General features: G+C 56.0%; 1 protein-coding gene across 7 annotated transcripts in view; it reads left to right on the top strand.

Annotated features, from left to right (window-relative positions):
- PPP1R12B (protein phosphatase 1 regulatory subunit 12B) overlaps nt 1–17,931 on the top strand; it is a 166,974-nt gene that overhangs the window by 71,213 nt on the left and 77,830 nt on the right. For 4 of the 7 annotated variants that reach the window (XM_061161131.1, XM_061161130.1, XM_061161128.1 and 1 more), the window contains exons 10-14: nt 133–333; nt 1,203–1,285; nt 2,157–2,282; nt 2,826–2,885; nt 7,832–8,011. In XM_061161131.1, coding sequence (XP_061017114.1) covers nt 133–333; nt 1,203–1,285; nt 2,157–2,282; nt 2,826–2,885; nt 7,832–8,011 — 650 coding nt within the window. Of the gene's footprint in view, nt 1–132; nt 334–1,202; nt 1,286–2,156; nt 2,283–2,825; nt 2,886–7,831; nt 8,049–17,931 lie in introns of all 7 variants that reach the window. The other 3 variants (XM_061161132.1, XM_061161129.1, XR_009695890.1) reach the window with 2 other exon arrangements.

The following is a 17,931-nucleotide window of genomic DNA, read 5'->3' as shown; positions in this document are numbered from 1 at the left end:
GCTGCTGGGGGGAGGGTGGCCGTGGCACCTGGCCTGCTGTGGGCCCCCTGCCCTCCTCACGTTGCCCTCGCCACTCAGCCGAGGGTGGGAGGAGCCGTCAGGACCTGACCTCTGGTGCCCCTTCCCTCGTAGCCCTCCAGCCTCTTGAGCAAGCTGGAAGAGACCAGGGACGAGTCTCCGTGTTCATGGAGGCTGGGCCTCAGGAAGACCGGCAGTCAGAACGTGCTGAGCGAGGCCGCCGGGGCCAGGGAGGCCCTTCGGGACCGGGGCGCATCTGTCCACCGCTCGGCCTCCAGTCCGCGCATTTCCGCCCTGATGGACAACAGAGAAAAGGTGTGTGGTGGCATTCCGTGGCGGTTCCGCCTCGGGGACACATAGAAATAGTTTCCAGTCCCTAGTTTGGTCCTGGAAGTACGGAGCCTTTAGAAGGAGGCAGGCAGGTGGATCACCACGTGCCTGTTTGCTTGGGATGATTTTCGGCCTGGCCGGCCTTCTGTTCATTCTTTGTGTCCCCCTCCCTGGGGCAGAAGCGCGAGTGAGGACGCGCGGGCTGGGAGGTGGCCTGAGACGTTCTCTGAACCACACCAGTGGCTCATTCTCTTGGTGTTCAGAAGCAGAGTGCCTTAGTTGGGCTTTCAATCCTAATGAAGCTCGGGCAACTGAGCACTTAGAGAACAAACTTCCCTGTCCACGTCCCTGACTGACGGGTGTACGTGGGGCTGAGTCCTCAGCCGCTGTCACCGGGAGCTGCGTGTTCCTGGTCTGAGTTGGTCCACGTGTCACGGGTTGTGCTGCCGACTTGTCTGATTGGCCGGGTCTCCTCTGAACGCAGCCCCTACACTCAGCCCTGTGTTTCTGGAGACACTCGGGCCAAGGCACTCGGGACATGGGTCAGCCCGTGTGTTGTACCTGTGGCTGCCTTTCAAGGCAAAGAACGTCAGAACGCAGCTTGTCTGTGGCTTTTCAGAAGTCCCCTTTTGGTGGGACTGCTGCTGTTCCCTTATTTGATCACCCCGGCTTTTCCCGAGAGAAAAATGTTGGTGTCTATTGGAGGAGAGCTGGGAATAAGCCCTTGTTAATACTTCTCGAGCTGGAGCTGGTGTTGAGTCTGGAAGTAAATCACACGGGGGTGTAAGTCCTGCTTTGCTGCCCCGCGGTGTCAGGGCGGCCTTCTCTGTGCTTCACTTGTTTTGACTTTGCAGGAGAGAGAACCCAGAAGCTCCTTGAGTTCACTGGGGCTGCGGAGGCCGGGCAGCACTAGCGACCTTGAGGAGAAGGAGAACAGGTACTGTCGTGCCCCGTCCCCCGTCCAGACCCCCAGCCCCACCCCCTCAGGCCCTCAGTCCAGCGCGGGGGTCCCCGACCCGCCAAGGGGCTCGCGTTTGTGCACAGGTTCTCTGTGAAGGGGGCCCTGTGTCCACGCGGGTCTCAGCACACGACCCGCCGGTGGGCAGCACTAAAAACCTTGTTACGGAATGGAGTCGAGCAGCTTCTAGTTTGTACGTTGATGTTAAGATGAGTGTGGGAAGTGTGTACACGGTGTCTCAGCCGCCCGTGGGCTGGAGCCGGCTCCTCAAGGTGTGGTCTGCCCCCCGCCCGCCCCCGCGGCCCGGGCACTGCCTGCAGCCTGCTGGCGATGCAGAGGCCTGGTCCTCCCAGGCCTGCTGGAGCGGCCTGCACTTGTCCACAGTCCCCGCCTGGGGAGGGCTGCTGGGGGACCTGGGGAGGCAGAGGCCCCGAGCTGCCAGCTGGGGGTGAGCCTCTCCTGGGCGTGCGCTCTTGTCGTGAGCGGAAGGGCTGCTGCTTCTGGACGCTCATCCTGTCCATCCCACCCCCGCTCTGCTTGCTTGGAGTGACCTGCCCTGGGCCGACCCACCAGCCTTTCTAAATGAGGAGCAAAGTGACCGCTCCTTCCAGAAGCTCCAGACCCTGGAAGCGAGGCCGTGGTCCCCAGTGAGGCGGGCTGGCCCTGAAGCCGGTGAACAAGCAGACAGATACCGAGCCGATCCTCTGTCTGCACAGAGGGCTGCTGAGTCCGCAGACAGCCCCTGAAGGGCGTCCAGCGTGCTCTTTGCTGTGACCCCGGCTGCCTGCCCCCCGGGCACGCCTGCACAGACAGCAGCCTGATTGCCGCCCTGTCTGTCCCGCCTCCGCAGAGAGTCGGCTGCTAACCTGGTGCGCAGTGGCTCCCAGCCCCGGCAGCCCTGGAGGGACGCCGCCAAGGGGAGCGAGACCCCGCAGACGGGCACTCCCTCGACCTTCGTGTCGACCTTCCTGAAAAGGTACCCGCTCCCTCATTCTGGCTGTGGACTGATGGGTAGTACCTGCATGCCTTTTTACACCCAATTAGCATCACAAAAGTAAATCAAAAAGTAAATTGCTTTTAGATTTCTTGGGATTAGCATTTTAAGTAATTTTAAATTAAAATTAATTTCTTTTCCTAACTGAATTAGAGTACGCTAATTCCAGCTTCTCCCCACAGACAGATCTGACACACACTCCACCCTTTCAGTCCTCTGCAATCTGCAGCCAGTCACGGCTCCCAGCAGCCTCTGAGCGGGACTGGACTTAAGCCCCGTCCTCATCTGCAGTCTCACCTGGGGAGCGGGGAGGCAGGGAGGGGCCCAGAGGGTGTCAGGGGAGGTGGGGAGAGTTTTTAATTTAAAAGTCTTGTGTTTAAGCCTGTTCATTCAGGGACTTGAGTTGTTTTTTTTTTTATGACTTTAATGGCCCTCAGATCCATCAAGATGTGAAAGTCGCAAGTGTGGTGCAGAGAAGGTACCCGGGTGTCCCGCCCTTTCTCATCTGTATGCCCCTTTCTGCAGTTACTTTCTTTGCCACGTGCCAGCCAGCGAGCAGCGCAGCTTTGCCAGAGCCCTGAAGCTGTAAGACACAATTAATATTTCAGCTTAAACTTTGCTGCTCACGTGGAAGAGTGACCCTCGTGGCTTCTTCTGAATTCTCTCTTCACTCCCACTTTCTTAACCCCTCCACCTGCCTCTTCGTGCCACAGTCTTCATCATTAGATGTTTGGGTGATGGGTTGGCTACCCTAGATACAGGCTTTGGCCACAGACTGTGTTTGGGATAAAAACTATTTTCATTTGACTGGAAGAATCTTACCAACCAGTTAACGTCAGAACGTGGGCACCGTTCCGAAATCAGAGAGCCACTGTTGCCTCTTGAAACTTCGGTTCTGCAGGCGTGCCCTGCAAGGGAAGGCTCAGCTTGGACAGTGTGCCCGTCCAGCTCAGGGATGAGCGTGAAGCTTGTCCTACAGCCTCCGAGCTTCTGGCTTTACTGAGGCCGTTGCCTGTTTGTCTTCAGCGGTGAGGCCTTAGTCTGAATAGATGCTTTACTGCTCCTTACGGTTGGATCCAAGGCTAAGAACACTTCTCAAGGAGAATAACATCCTAGACCTTAGGGAAGGTGAGGCTGTGTTCACTGCTCAGGCCTGCTGTTGTCCATAGGCTGGGGCTTTCTGCGCCCACGTCTCAGTGGGCGGATGGAGGGAGCAGTGTTTGGTGGGCAGATGTCGTCTGCACAGTCTTGGTGAGCCGAGAGCTGGGGTGGGGGGAGGGCCACTTCTCTGTAGGGCGGGAACATGCTTCCTTCTGCAAGCGAGTCTGAGAGAGCGAATCTTATTTTATGATCTTTCAAAAGGAAAGAATCATACACAGGCACTATTTCAGACACAAAGCGCGAGTAGGTATTTGTCATTCTTGGACTATTCCAGCTCTCAGAAGCTTTCTGTTTTCCGTTTTCTTCTTATTTTTTAGGCAGAAATTCCTTCCGTACAGTCCAGTAAGATGCGTCTTTTGCCCAAGAAGTCTTGCTGACCGTTTCAGGTCACACACGCAGTTTGCTGTTATAGTCAAGTTTTTAAATAAATTCTCACTCAGATGATTGCCTGCAGCAGTTAGGAGGCTGTTGCGTGTCTCAGTAGAGCAGAGAAGCTGGGCGCCGCCGCCCGCCTGGTGCTGCTATGTAGACCTGGACCCCTGACCCCTCGAGGCGCCCTGGCCTCTCTCTGCTCTGCGCTCCGTGCTGAGTCTCTGCTCCAGAGCGTCTCCAAGCTTTTGCAGCGGTGCTTCTGTCTCAGGGAGGCCTCTGGGCTCGCATGACTTTCTGTCTTGGAGGTGGTCGGAGTTTTTTCCTAATGAAATGGCTGTTTCCGGTCTGCTCTCTCAGGCCCACCCCGTCCATGCGTTCTGTTTCCTCCTGCTGCACCTCTTCTGTCCTCCCCTCTGTGGGGTGATGGGCGGAGGCCTGCTGGCTGCAGGCCCAGCGCGGGTCGGTGGGTCCCTCCACGCCCAGCGGTTGCGTCCCCTCCTCCGGCCAGCTTGCTTGCAGCGCCCAGCTGGGCGGGGAGGTGGTGCTGGGCGGGCGCTGAGCCGCGTGTCCGGAAGGGCGTGACCATGTGCTGCTCTGCAGTGTGTCCTGTGCTGGGCGTGGTGGCCTTACGCCCCCACCTTCCGGCCCGGCGCAGCCCACTCCCGCTGCCCCCTCCTTGCTGGGGGTCGTCCCGCCCTGGGCAGCCGGCAGCCCGCCTCCCGCCCCACTCCGCGCACCACGGCAGGCAAGCAGCTGGGCCAGCGGGCCCGCAGGTGCGGTGTGGCGAGCTCAGGCCCGCGGTGCCGCCCCGAGGCCGCCTGTCCTGTCAGCGGAGGGGCGTTCAGGCCTCAGCTTAACAGGACCGCTTTCGCCTCAGTAACCCTACAGCCGGGCCTGCGAGCCCAGGGTCAGACTGCTGTGGTGAGTTGGAGGTCACAGACATCCCATCTGTCACTTACGTTTTCTGTAATTCTCAGTAGGACTCTTCTGTGTGTCTTTCTGGAGGATGGCGTTCAGACCCCGGTGGGCTGAGGCTTGGTCCTGCTCCGGACACGCTCGGGCTTTGGGCGGGGCCGTGGCACTGGTCATGTCTTCCTGGCGCCCGGCCCTTCCGCGTGTGACGCGGCATGGAGCTTCCCCTGCGGCCGTAGCTGGTGTGACTGGTCAGAGCCCTTCCCCGGGTGCGGCCAGGGCCCTGCTCTGCTTCTGTCCCTGCAGCTGGCGCAGGAGGGGACCTGGCGCAGCTGCCCAGGCCCGTGCTGGGGCCACCTGACGCTCTCCTCCCAACGCGGTGCTGGGCGCCGCTCACAGCCCTCGCGTGACCATGTGCACACTCACCAGGCCCCGTGACAGCGCATATGCACAGGGCGCTAGCCCTGTGGGGACAGGCTTGTTGTCCCCACACATGGCGATGCTGAAGCAGAGAGGCTCCTGGCTAGCTCAGAGTGTGGCCTGCGGAGGAGGCGTAGCAGCTGCCTCTATGTTGAGCCCTAGCCTGGGCCAGGCACGGGGCTCGTGCTGAACAGAGTTATATCAGGACTTGGTTCACTCACATGTACAGTACATCTGGTAATAGTGATTCAGGTATGATGAATCTTCATTTTTCCTCTCAGTTGGGATGGTCACGAGATAGAGCTGGCACACGGCTTGAGTCACAGTGGTTAGATCGTGGCTTCCATTTCCAGGGGTTGCCTCATGGTTCATAGTAGCTGCTAGAGTTCTCGCCATCACGGCTGCATTCTAGGCCATTCAAGGGAGGAGGAGGAGAGGGGGTGGTTTGCCAAGAGGGAATGCCTCTGACCAAGAATTTCCCCCGGAGCACTCGCTTTCTGCTCTTGCCTCGCGGGCTCCCTCCAGCAGCCAGGGAGACTTTGAGGCGTGTGGATCCTTAAACGGCACACGGCTGCCCTGAGCTGTAGGGACCTGGAGTGAGGAGTGTGAATGTGGGTGTGTCCTGTTGGGTCCTTAGGAGCCATCCAGTGTGTGAGCAGCGGCCGTACTTTAATAGATGAGGAATCTGAGACCAAGAGCGCAGAGATCTGGCCGCGGTCTCAGGCCGGAAGGAAGAGAGGTGGGTTGGAGCCTAGATCTGTGCGTGCTGGGGCTCTTCTCTTTTCACTTCTTTTGTTTCTGCTGAATTTATCTTTTATTCTGGGCACTATACTAAGTGTTCCACAGGCTATGTTTTATTTAATCTCATAAGACCTTGCACTTCCAGGCATCACCATCCCTGTCTTAGAGGGCGAGAGATCAGAGAGGTTAAGGTTGGCCCCAGGTGGTTCCAAAGCCTCTAGTTCCCGCCCCAGAGCTTTTCCCAACAGCCTGTAAAATTATGCACTTCAGAATAGTAAAAGTCATATTCTGTGATTTAACGACAGCCTTGGCATTTCTCCGGCGTGAGAAATTGCAGCGACCAAAGCGTGTGATTAACTAAGAAGAACTTCATGTAAGGTTGTTGATGATTGTAAATTTTTTATACCTTTTTTTCTGGTTAATTTTATTAGTGCTTCCTAGAGACTTACACGTCTTGTAAGTCTGAGGAATTATTTGCCTTCATTTGAAAAAAAAAAAAGAATGTGAAATCTCACATTTTTCCTGAGCTGCTATTCTGGAGAAGTTGCTTGTGTTTTTTAGATACCAGTTCAGAATGTTCTATTTTTATCCTTGCATTGCAATACCGTATTGATAGTTTTATGATCTGATCATTCTTTCAAGCTTATTGTAATGTGATTATTTGAAAATGAGCTACTTATAAGCATTTGTGGTAGTTGTAAGTAGGTGAAAAAAGCAGATTTTTAGCATTTATCACTTCCATTGCTTCCCCATCTCTGTGAGTATCAATTTTTGGGTCTCTGTTACCCCAGCAACAAGCTGTGACATCACAAATGATGGCTTTTTGGGTGCAGAGCCAATGGCTGCTCTCAGTCTTTGTTAAGAAACAAAGATCTTGTTTTCATGTAAATGAGTGTAATTGCACAGCTTGCCAGGGGAAGTCTGTCTCAGGGTTGCACGTAGGATCCTCCTAGTTTCTGTTCAGTCTCTCCTGTCTGCAGTTGTGAGTGTGGACAGTCAGGCACTGGCTCCATGGAGAGAGAGCGGTCGCTCTGCTAGGTGAGGTTGCAGGGTGCTCCCGAGTGGGTCTGGGCGATCTGGGAAGACGGTCGTCGGGTCTGGTGTCGGCCGCGGCCCCTCGGGGCTGCCTGCCTGGGGCTGAGGGCGTGTAAGTGACCTCAGTGTCGCGTGGTGTGTGAGAGTGTGGAGAGCAGGAGGCATTCAGAGCGCCCGTGTGTGTTACTACTTGTGCCGTAGCGAAGTAAATGAAATCTTTTTGTATCTCAAATAAAAAATTTTTTTCCTTTTTCCTGAAACATAACTCCTTAGGCAGAAGATGTCAGATTGAAAGTGTAATCATTGTTGTAAGATTTAAGAGCTCATAATTAAGAAAACAGACCAACCACAGACAAATTCTGAGCAAGAAAATTCTCTGGGCGAGTCCACCTCAAGGCTCTGCCTCTGCCAGGGCGGTGCTGGGTGTGTGTGTGTGGGTGGGTGGGTGGGTGGGGGTGTGTGTGTGTGCGTGTGCACGCTGACTGTTCCCTTTCTGCTGTCTTTCCTGACTTCAGGACCCTTCACAGGTCCCAGGGCGGTCTGTGTGTGTGTGTGTGTGTGTGTGTGTGTGTGTGTGTGTGTGCGTGTGCGTGCTGACTGTTCCCTTTCTGCTGTTCTTCCTGACTTCAGGACCCCTCACAGGTCCCAGGGTGGTGCTGGGTGTGTGTGTGCACGCATGTGCACGCTGACTGTTCCCTTTCTGCTGTGTCCTTCCTGACTTCAGGACCCCTCACAGGTCCCAGGGCAGTCTGTGTGTGTGTGCGCGCTGACTGTTCCCTTTCTGCTGTCCTTCCTGACTTCAGGACCCCTCACAGGTCCCAGGGCGGTGTTGTCTCTGTGTGTGTGTATGTGCTGACCGTCCCTTTCTGCTCTGTCCTTCTTGATTTTAGGACCCCTTACAGGTCCCAGGCTGACTCCACGGCGGAGAGAGCTGACGGCGTCACCTGCAGCAGCCCGCTCTGTGTGATCACAAACCGCGCCCCGCCCAGCACTGCCAATGGGGTTCCAGCCGCTGCTCTGCTCTGCGCCCCTGGCCCCGAGCCCTCTGTGGACGCCAGGGAGAAGAGGAGGTGTGTGACCCCCGCTCCTTGTGGGCTCCGCTCTGAGGTAGGAGGTGCGGGGTGGGTGGCCCGAGTGAGTCCCCAGCTCAGAGACTTCTTGGAAACGGAGCTTTCTGTTATGGCTTGGGTTTGTACTTTGCCTCTCGGAGACTTTCGGTGGAGATTTTAATTATTTCTGATTATTTAACATATGTACGTCTTCTGTCATGGATAGAGGCGTTTCTTCTTTGTCTTCGTCTTATGAGAAAGGCCCCTCGCAGGTCCTGTTTCCCCTTGGTGCTGGAGCACCTGAGCCTGGCGGCGGCTCTTGCCTCTACACTGGGTGGTCCGTGCCGACCTCTGGCAGCAGAGAGCGGGGATGTGATAAAAGGCTCTGAGAAGCAGAGCTCGATGTACAGTGGGGGTTAATTTGAGAAGAATGTCAGAAAAGGCAGTGGGCAGTGCATGACGAACGGGTGGGGGTCAGTGGCTGGCTGTTCTGTGGACTCACTGGATGGGTGGAGGGAGCAGCCAAGAGCTGACCTCAGAGAGGAGCTGAGAGAACTGACTCCACGCTTAGAGCGGAAAGCAAAGAAGAACTAGAGAGCCTCTGATGAAGGTGAAAGAGGAGAGTGAAAAAGCTGGCTGAGAAAGATCATGGCATTTGGTCCCATCACTTCATGGCAAATAGATGGGAAAACAATGAAAACAGTGCAGACTTTATTTTTCTGGGCTCCAAAATCACTGCAGACGGTCACTGAAGCCTTGAAATTAAAAGATGCTTACTCCTTGGAAGAAAAGTTAATGACAAACCTAGACAGCATATTAAAAAGCAGAGACACTACTTTGCCAACAAAGGTCTGTCTGGTCAAGGCTATGGTTTTTCCACTGGTCATGTATGGATGTGAGAGTTGGACTGTGAAGAAAGCTGAGCACTGAAGAATTGATGGTTTTGAACTGTGGTGTTGGAGAAGACTCTTGAGAGTCCCTTGGACAGCAAGGAGATCCAACCAGTACATCCTAAAGGAGATCAGTCCTGGGTGTTCATTGGAGGGACTGATGCAGAAGCTGAAACTCCAATAGTTTGGCCACCTGATGTGAAGAACTAACTCTTGGAAAAGACCCTGATGCTGGGAAAGATTGAAGGTGGGAGGAGAAGGGGATGACAGAGGATGAGATGGTTGGATGGCATCACTGACTCGATGGACATGGGTTTGAGTAAGCTCCGGGAGTTGGTGATGGACAGGGAGGCCTGGTATGCTGCAGTCCATGGGGTCGCAAAGAGTCAGACATGACTGAGCAACTGAACTGAACTAAGCATCGGGCCTGAGAGACCTTGGAAGATATGACTGAAAAGGACAGGCCATTTTCTCCCATTTGAAGAGGTGGTGAAAAATAGAATGCATTCCATTTGGGAATTGAAGACTGGAGCCATAATTATCCCTTTTTTTAAGACTACAAAAAGAAGTGAAATCTTACCAAAATTTAGATTCCAGTTTGACTTCATTTTATTTTGAATATCCAAAGGAAGGAGTGTTGTATCTGTGAGTGTGTGTGTAGCGTGTCAGAGCATCTTTTCATCTACAAGATGCAGTGAGTTAAACGTTTTAAATACTTGTTTATTGTAAAGACAGCTCAAAGACATGTTTTTTGAGATGAAATGGAAGGAAAGTAAGTTGAAAAAGTGCTTTTCTTCTTCCTTTCCTTCCTTTTTTCATTTATTTACATAAAACTTGAAGAGATTCTATTTTCTGGGCTAACAGATTGCAGAGCCAACAGTTGTCATCTTATAATGGGCTTCCAGCCAGGAAATTTTTAATAAATCTTCAGTATTTAATGTTTATGTATTTCATAGTTCAGATGTAATTTAGATACTGTTAGTTGCATCCAGAAAGTAAATGCAAAAGTAATCTTTCATTTGCTGAAAAGAAACTCCCTTTGAAAACTGCTCCTGAGTGGAGACAAGTGAAATGGGTTAAATCCACCGTTGGGACCACGGGCCCTGAAGGACGGCTCAACCAGGCGATGCAGGCTGAACCGCTAGCACTCGGGGGCCGCAGGGAGAGCAGGGGACACGGTGACTGTCTGCCGGGGGTTTACAACCTCTGAGCAGTAACCTGCTACAGACTGTGAGCTTGTTTCAGAAGTTTAATGCAATCCACAAATATTGACCGAGTTACAGCTATGTACCACATGCCGTGTGGAATGCGGGTGCATTTCACCAAGGAGCAGCGAGTATAAGAGAATTAAATCAAGGTGTCTTACACATACTCTGAGTTGTGACGACAGGCCTTACAGAGGACATCTGAGGGTCAGAGAAAGTCAGGCCAGGAGTGCGAGGCCCGCCCTGTTGAGAGCTGCGGGGAGGGGGTGCACACTCCAGGCAGCGCGTGCAGGCCCTGCAGAGGGGCCGTGTGCGAGGCGCCCCGTGCTCCAGAGACCCTGGAGGAGCCTGATGTGCGGAGGGTGAGGGCCCGGGTGGTCTGGGCTGAGGCCCCAGGGCAGGCAGGGGCTGCAAGGGGCGGCCGCCACAGCTGGCGAGGAGTGCGGGCTTACGCTCAGAGCCGTCATCAGCCTCGGGAAGAGTGTCCAGAACACCTTACAGAGGTGCGAGTCACCCGTCCACGCCAGAGCCTTTCATCTCCTTGAGAGGAGCCCGGCCCCTGGCTCTCAGCCCCGGGTCTCCACACTCCCCGTCCTGTGGTCTCTCTGGGGTTCCCTATCTGGAAGTGTCACCCCGAAGTGCAGTCTGCGCGTGGTCTGCTGTGACTGGCTGCTTTCCGCAGCCTGGTGTCTCCAAGGCTCCCCCGTGCTGCGGCGTGTGTCAGGACTGTCTTCTTTCTGTGGGTGAACACTGTCCCATTGCATGGCTCTCCTGCATTGTGTTTAACATTTGTAAGTTGCTGGACATCTGGATTGCTCCTGCCTCTTGGCTGTTAGAAGCATTCGGGTACAAGTTTCTGTGTGCATATATGTTTTCATTTCTCTTCATATATGTCTGCATATATGTTTTCATTTCTCTTTGGTGTATACCTTAGTGTAGAATTTCTTGTTCATCTGTCCATAGAAGATTTTAGCCAAAAGAAAAAATAGTAATAACTTGGTCTGACATATTTTTTAAAACTCTGCCTTTTGAGCTCTGGTTGCAGTGTTGCGTGTGGAGTGGACAGGGAGGGATGATGGGGCGGGGGTGAGGTGACCCGTTGGGGCCCTCTGCAGGCGTGGGAGCTGGGGGGAGCGGGGGGCTGTGGCCCTGGGGGGAGGGGACGAGGAGCCCCTTTGGGGCAGCTCCAGCAGTGCGGCAGGTGGGCCCACAAGAACCCTGCTCCCCTGGTCAGCATAGCAGAGTGCACCTGAGCGGGGAAAAGGAAAGGAAGCTCCCAGGGGGCAGATGTGAGGAGGCCCCAAAAGCCAGAATGGTCTGCGTGACCCGGGGCAGCCTGAGGCCTGGGGTCTGGAGTCATGGATTTTGCGCCCAGTATGGATGCAGGGTGCTGGGCTGTGGCCCTGAGTGGGCTTAGGCCTTTCAGCAGGAGCCCATCTGGGCTGCGCGGGTCCCGGCCCCTGCTCCAGAAAAGGGGCAAGGGTCTGGGCAGGGATGGAAAAATGTTTTTAAGTTTTTTTCTGAGGATTTTGAAGAATACGTATGTTTATGTTATTTTCTTCTTCAGATTCTTCTCCTTTATGGGATAGTACAAGATACTGAATGTAGTTCCCTGTGCTTACAGTAGTCTTTATCATCAGAAAAATCTCCTTTGGGCTGTTTTTACTATGCATGCAGTTTGGAAATCCCAAGCCAAGAGTCTAACATAGAAACCAGGTGTGTACTCTGGAAGCCTGGGGGCCAGCATGGCACAAGCATGTTTGCAGCTACCTTGGAAAGGAGCGTGCGTCCAGCCTGGGGTCTGAGGCGTGTCTGTGCCACGGTCCCCTCCAGAGACGCCCTTGCAGGGAACGCTGCGAGCACTGTGGCAGGCGAGTCCCGCAAGGGCGCGCGTGTCACGCGGGGTCTGGGTCTGCAAGCTCCGGCAGAAAATGCAACTGTACTTTGACCGGTCACATCAACACAGTCAGCCCGCAGGATCTTATTGGAGCCAGACTGGAGGAGTGTGACCCGGAAGACCATCTCGGGAAGCTCTGAGGGTGGTTCTTCCCGTCGGAGGTCCTGGCACAGCAGCTCAGCGAGGTTTGGGGCACCAGGCCGCGTGCCCACACACCATGTCGTGCTGACGGTTGACATGACCCGGGTCTGCTCGTCCTCACGGCCCCGTCCAGAAGGAAGGCTCGCTCTGAGGGGCCGTCTCGTCGCGGCTGGGGCTGCTGCTGCGTGTAGTTGAGCAGGCGTTTCTGCCGACAGAGGTCTGTGTGAAAGGCAGACACACCGCACAATAGGGGGAGGGGGGCCAGAGGGCAGAGACAGTTGTTTCATGTCTGAGTCATTCTTGTGTTGCCATAAAGTATGAATTTTATTCACAGAGTAACTGGCAGTGACCAGTTGTACTAAAGGTTGGTCTATAGGCAGAGCAGTTTGGTGAGGGGGTCGGGGGCGCTTCTTGAGACAGGAGGGTCTGCTGCATGCTCGTGTGTCCGATGGCGCTGCGTGAGCGTGCTGCAGCCTTGCGGAGAGGCTGCCGTGCGCCCGGGAGAGGTGTCAGGAGGCGCAGTCCCAGGAGGGCTGGCCCCCGTGTCCCTGGGAAGCCAGGCCCATGTGTCCCTGGGAGGCCAGCAGGCCACTCGGGAGCCGCGGGTCTGAGGTTAGGCGTGTGGACAGGCCAGCCGCACAGTGCAGATCGGAGGCACAGGGGAGCTGCCCAAGACGGGGCCGGGCTTGGGTTTTGAAGGCTCAGTTGTTGGGGGTGGGTGGTGATTTAGAGGGAACACGAGACGCTCAAGGAACAGGCTCGCTGAGCCTGATGCTGGGGGAGGAGAGGCCGTGCAGCGTCCCCCACGTGTCTTCTGTGAAGCAGGTCTAGATGAAGAAGAAGTAGTGTTCTGTGGCTAAGTGACCTGGTCCAGCTGCGGTCAGACAGGGTGAACAGGCTTGCTCTCCAGCCTCAGGGCAGGGAGGGTGAGCATGTGCAGCCTTCCCCATGCTCTGTGTCCGCCAAATCCTTGTGTTTTTCACGGGAACCCCAGTGGTCTTTCACTGGGAATGATTAGGAAGCTGGTGCCCCAGAGGCGGGCAGGAGCTGGTGGTGTCCTGTGTCTGTGCTGAGAAACCTGAGCTGCTGCTCTCAGGGCTGTGGGCTGGAGTGTGTTCAGCTGGGAAACGACTTGATCAAATAAAACATGCCACTTAAGCCTTTACAGAATTAAAGCCATTCAGTTTCTCCTTCAGACAAACACAGGCTGAAAGAAATAAATCACATGTTTTGCAAACAACTGAATTTTCCTTCTGAGAAAACATGCTGGGTGCTCGTTCTCGTCCTGACGCGCGGCTTTCTCTGAGGTCGGGTCCTCGCGGAGGTTTTCTGGCTCCTGCTGGGACGTGGAGGCCTGGAGCCTGTGTTTACAGGTCCCGTTGGAGACAGACGGTGTCAGGTAAATGCGCCTTCAGACTGGTCGCAGCAGGTCCTGACCCGGGGGAACGTTGTCTCGGGAAGCAGAGTCGCTGCAGCCTGTGAACTGGGCTGGGTCCCGTGCCCGGGCACACTGCCTCTCCCGTTCTGAGCTGCCTCCGTGGCTCCGTGGGTGCCGGTGCAGCCGTCCCCGCGGGGCCCTGCGCTCAGCCTGCAGAGCTGCAGACAGGGCCACGGGCGCCTCAATGCAGGGCTGGCGCAGGGGACGCACTGCAACTCCGGTTGTGATCGACACGAGAAAGGTTAGCCCCAGGCTCATCTCAGGGATGATGGATAGCTTATTTTTCGCTGTATTTTCCAGAGTTGTAGAGTGATGGAATGGTATTGTTGTAATGGCGGTGGAGGGCCGGTGAGCCTGTGGACAGGTGTCTGTGAGGGTGTGTGTCTGTGAAGATGGCACAGTCCTTGAGGAGTGATAGTTAAGTGGCTCTTATAATTTGCTCCGGAGGCTCAGGGTGGGGTCTCTGCAAGCTTATTACCTTTGAGAAGGGCACAGTCTTGGGTTTACAAAGTTTCTTTTCTTTTTTTTTTTTTTTCCTTGAAAAGCACCCCTGTGCCTCGCGCGTCCCTCTTACCCGATGGAAAGAAGGTGGGTTATGGCGCCAGGTTGCAGGTGGAGATGCCGACGCCCAGGAGCATCAGGTCGGGCAGTGGGAGCTGTATCCCAAGCCTGTTTTTCCTCCCCATTGAAATTACTAACCATTTCTTATTTTGGACTAAAAAAAAGTTTCTGTCCCGGGGCCAGTCCGTCTCCACCCGTGGCGGGAGCACAGCCATCTCCACCTCACGGCCCTCCAGACCCTACACCCTGTTCCGGGGCTGCTGCTAGGCCTGAAGGTCCCCGGGGCCGTGCGACTGTGTAGGGTCAGCTGGACCGGAGGCGCAGTGGGGCGGGCATGTGGTCAGAGCAGCTGTGGCACGTCCCGCGGCCTCGGGTTTTCCTTAGCAACCCTGTAAACACCCCTGCGCTAATATTAGAGTGCCCGCCTTTGGTCCTCTTGGTCGGCGTCTCCTCCAGCTTTCCCCCTCCCGTGATCCCCAGCCCTGGATTTTACGTGTTTTTTTTTCCCTTGGCTCTCTTTGCTTTTCTAATAGAAATGACCAAAATGGTTTCTCTCTACATGAACTGAAATTATTTGTCTTTCCCAAGCAGCTCCCACACACTTGCTTTGCGTGGTATGTTTACAGCCGAGTCATGTACGCCACATGGGTCGACCTTCCTGAATTCCTCGGGGTCTTAGGAAGCTGGGCAGTTACTCTGCTGAGTGAAGCTGTCAGCAGATTAATTTGGCGTTGTCTTTGGAATGTGAGAAATTTAAACCAAGTAATTAAACTCTGAGTCATGGTTTTTTAAAGCTGTTTGACTCATCTCCCAGTCTCCATGCTGAGGACAAGGCAGTGGTCAGCTCGAGGAGGTCCTCTGGAAAGGGGTTCCCAGCTCCCCCAGCCTCTGAGCTTTGTTCTGAAATGAGTTTCCTTTACCTGAGAGGCTGGGAGCGGTCGGTCCGTTCCCGTCTCTGGCCGCACTGCGGGTTTCTGGGTTGTGTGGTGAGTTACCACGCTGACTCTTCAGAGGTTAAGACCATCCTTGCTTGACTTGTTTCTGGCCGTGTCAGGAAGGCGTTTGCACCGTTGGGTCCCCAAGCACACGCCTTGCCATGCAGCGTCGCATGTCGCTGGTTCTGGGGCGTCTTTTGTGTGTCCCGAGCCCCGACGTCAGCCTCCCCGTTATTGCCACCGTGGTCCCTGCCCCTGCCCGAGTGTGGTCCTGGGCGCTCGGGCACCTCCGCGGGCCACGTGCCCCACGCCGCGCGGGCACGCAGTGTCCGGGTCTGCAGACGCCTCTCGGTGACTGTGGAGGGATGTTTACAGCTGATGGGGAGCAGGCGCGATGGCCCCACCTGTCCCCCTCGGAGAAGGGTCCTGCTGTCGACACCAGCCTAGATCCGATCAGCCGGGGGAGACACAGCTGCTCTGGGTTTAAGAGCACCAAGTGGGGAGTAACTGCTAACGTGTGTAGGGTTTCTTTTGGGGGTGATCACAATGTTTTAAAATTGATTATGGTGATAATCGCGTAACTTAATATACTGAGAGCCGTTGAGTGGTGCACCTAAGCGGAGATGTGACGCATGCTGGCTTTGGGAAGCTGTTTAAACAGCACAGTAGTGTCCAGCCCCCTTCAGCAGCTCCGGAAAGACAGGCCCGGGCAGTGCCTGCCGAGGGCTGCTGCAGTGAGACCGCGGGGCCTGCAGTGGAAAGGCTGCTTTCTCTGGCTGAACGCGGCCCCTGAGACGTGCACTTATCAGGTCCAGAGACAGCGGTGCTTGTCACGGGGTCGCCCAGCACACCACTTAGCAGTTGAGGAGCGGGGCTCCCAGAGCGCCCCCTCCCTGCAGGATGTGCACGTCCCGAAGGGAGCCCGGGCCGCTGCCCCTGCTCCCACCCCCTCAGCGCCAGGGCCGGTCACGGGCACCCTCAGCACCAAGCCATTATCAGCCCTGAGTTTACAGCTAATCTCCTCCTGATAAGGTGGTTCTTTTTTCAGAGCTGTGAGTGCCGGTGCCCGGTGGGAGGGACCAAAATGCTGGGCCCTCACTCGAGCCGCCCCCACCATACCAGGTGATTTTCGCCTGTTAGGAGAATGGTCGCTTGCAACAACCTTACGAAACAAGCCCTAGTGTTTACTAGGGGAGGGCCGCAGAGGGGCGGCCACCTGTCTGTGGAAAAGTAGGCTCTGGGAATGCCGCTGCTGGGCCCAGGTGTGTGGCAGTGTGTCTGGGTGCCCGACCTCTCCCCTCCGTGACTTGCCCTGGCAGCAGAGTCCCTGGATTTACGGCGGTGGGAGGCACGGGAAGTGGATCTTGCTGCTCTGGGTTTGCGGCCGGCTGGCGTGCCACCCTGGGCCCCGCGAATGCGGGGCCTGAGGGTGGGAGTGGCGGGTGAGTTTGCCGGAGACCCTGACAGCCGGAGCCCTTTCCGCTGTCTGCCCTCCCCTCCGGTTCTTCGGGAGGCGGGCGGGTGTGCACGCTGCTCGGGTGGCGTGGTTGGGGCTGGAAGTGGTGAGGACAGGATGCAGTGTGGGTCAGAACCAGTGTGGAGCTTTGCTGGTATTTCTTCCCGTCCCCAGTGAATGTAAACATGTGCGCTGACTCAGGGTCTGGTCATGGAGGTCAGGGTGGCAGAGGGCAGATAGGAGCTTGGGGAAATGGCAAGGTGCCTGTCCTTCTGAGATAAGTATCAGTGACGTTACACTCAGGTTGGATAGTAGTGCACAGGCGGTGGTTATGTTGTTACGTTGATTTATCTTAAGCACTGCTGCTGCTGCTGAGTCGCTTCAGTCGTGTCCGACTCTGTGCAACCCCATAGACGGCAGCCCACCAGGCTCCCCTGTCCCTGGGATTCTCCAGGCAAGAGTACTGGAGTGGGCTGCCGTTGCCTTCTCCGATCTTAAGCATTACATAGTATATATTGTAAGTAAATGAAATATGTCAGATACTTAGCTGAGTTAGAGAAGCTGTTGTGGGTGTGTGAAGGTATAGGGCGCCACTTGAGTTGGCCTTTGAACAGGAAATCATAAAGTGAAGAGACTGATGCGTTGTGCTCCGGGTAGAAGCCTTCGCCTGCTGCACACTGGACAGTCAGGTTGAACCTTAACAGCGGTGAACGTTCTCCCGTGTGTGTGGGTTGCCCCCTCATGGTCTTGGGTGCGCAGAGGACCAGATTCCAGACAGAGTTCAGAAGGTGCTGGGTCAGGCTGTGCAGGAGACTCTGCTGCTGGGTCGTCGGTTCGGCCCGTGGAGTTGCTGCTCGTGGGACCTTCTGGCTCGGCCTCCCAGAGCCGGACTCTTCCCTCCCTGCTCCTCCCGTCCCCCTGCCCCACATGTCTCTGGCGGTCGCCCCACTATACGTTCCAGGTAGCAAGCCCAGATGTCCCCGAGCGTGTCTGACGTCCACGCCGACCCTTGGTTCTGGGATGGCTGCCGTCCCCTTCTCTGCTGAAGCAAGTCCTGTTTGTCCTGTGAGAGCTCCTGGCGTCAGCCCTGCTGCTGGCTCTGTTCCCCCAGGCCTGGCCGAGGTCTGCGTCCTCCCCCCGTGTGGCCCGGTGCTCAGGCTGGTCCAGCTGCCGCCGCTGCCTCGGAAGCTCCCGGGGGCTGGTCCTGCCGCCGTCTCTGCTCAGCACACAGGTGGGGGCACCAGTGCGCCGCTGCGCAGTGACACCCGTGTCCAGATGGGGGCGGCAGAGGCACACGTGGTGGCCGCGTCCCGGACGGCGGCCTCCCGAGCCCCTGCTCTGTGTTCCGGCCCGTCCCTTCCCAGGGTGTCTGGGCAGCTGGGCGTTCCTCCTCGTGAGAGCGGCAGGCAGAGGGGAGG

The sequence above is a fragment of the Dama dama genome, chromosome 14 (genome assembly GCF_033118175.1).
Source record: "Dama dama isolate Ldn47 chromosome 14, ASM3311817v1, whole genome shotgun sequence".
NCBI lineage: Eukaryota > Metazoa > Chordata > Mammalia > Artiodactyla > Cervidae > Dama > Dama dama.
This window is presented reverse-complemented; position numbering and strand designations above follow the sequence as displayed.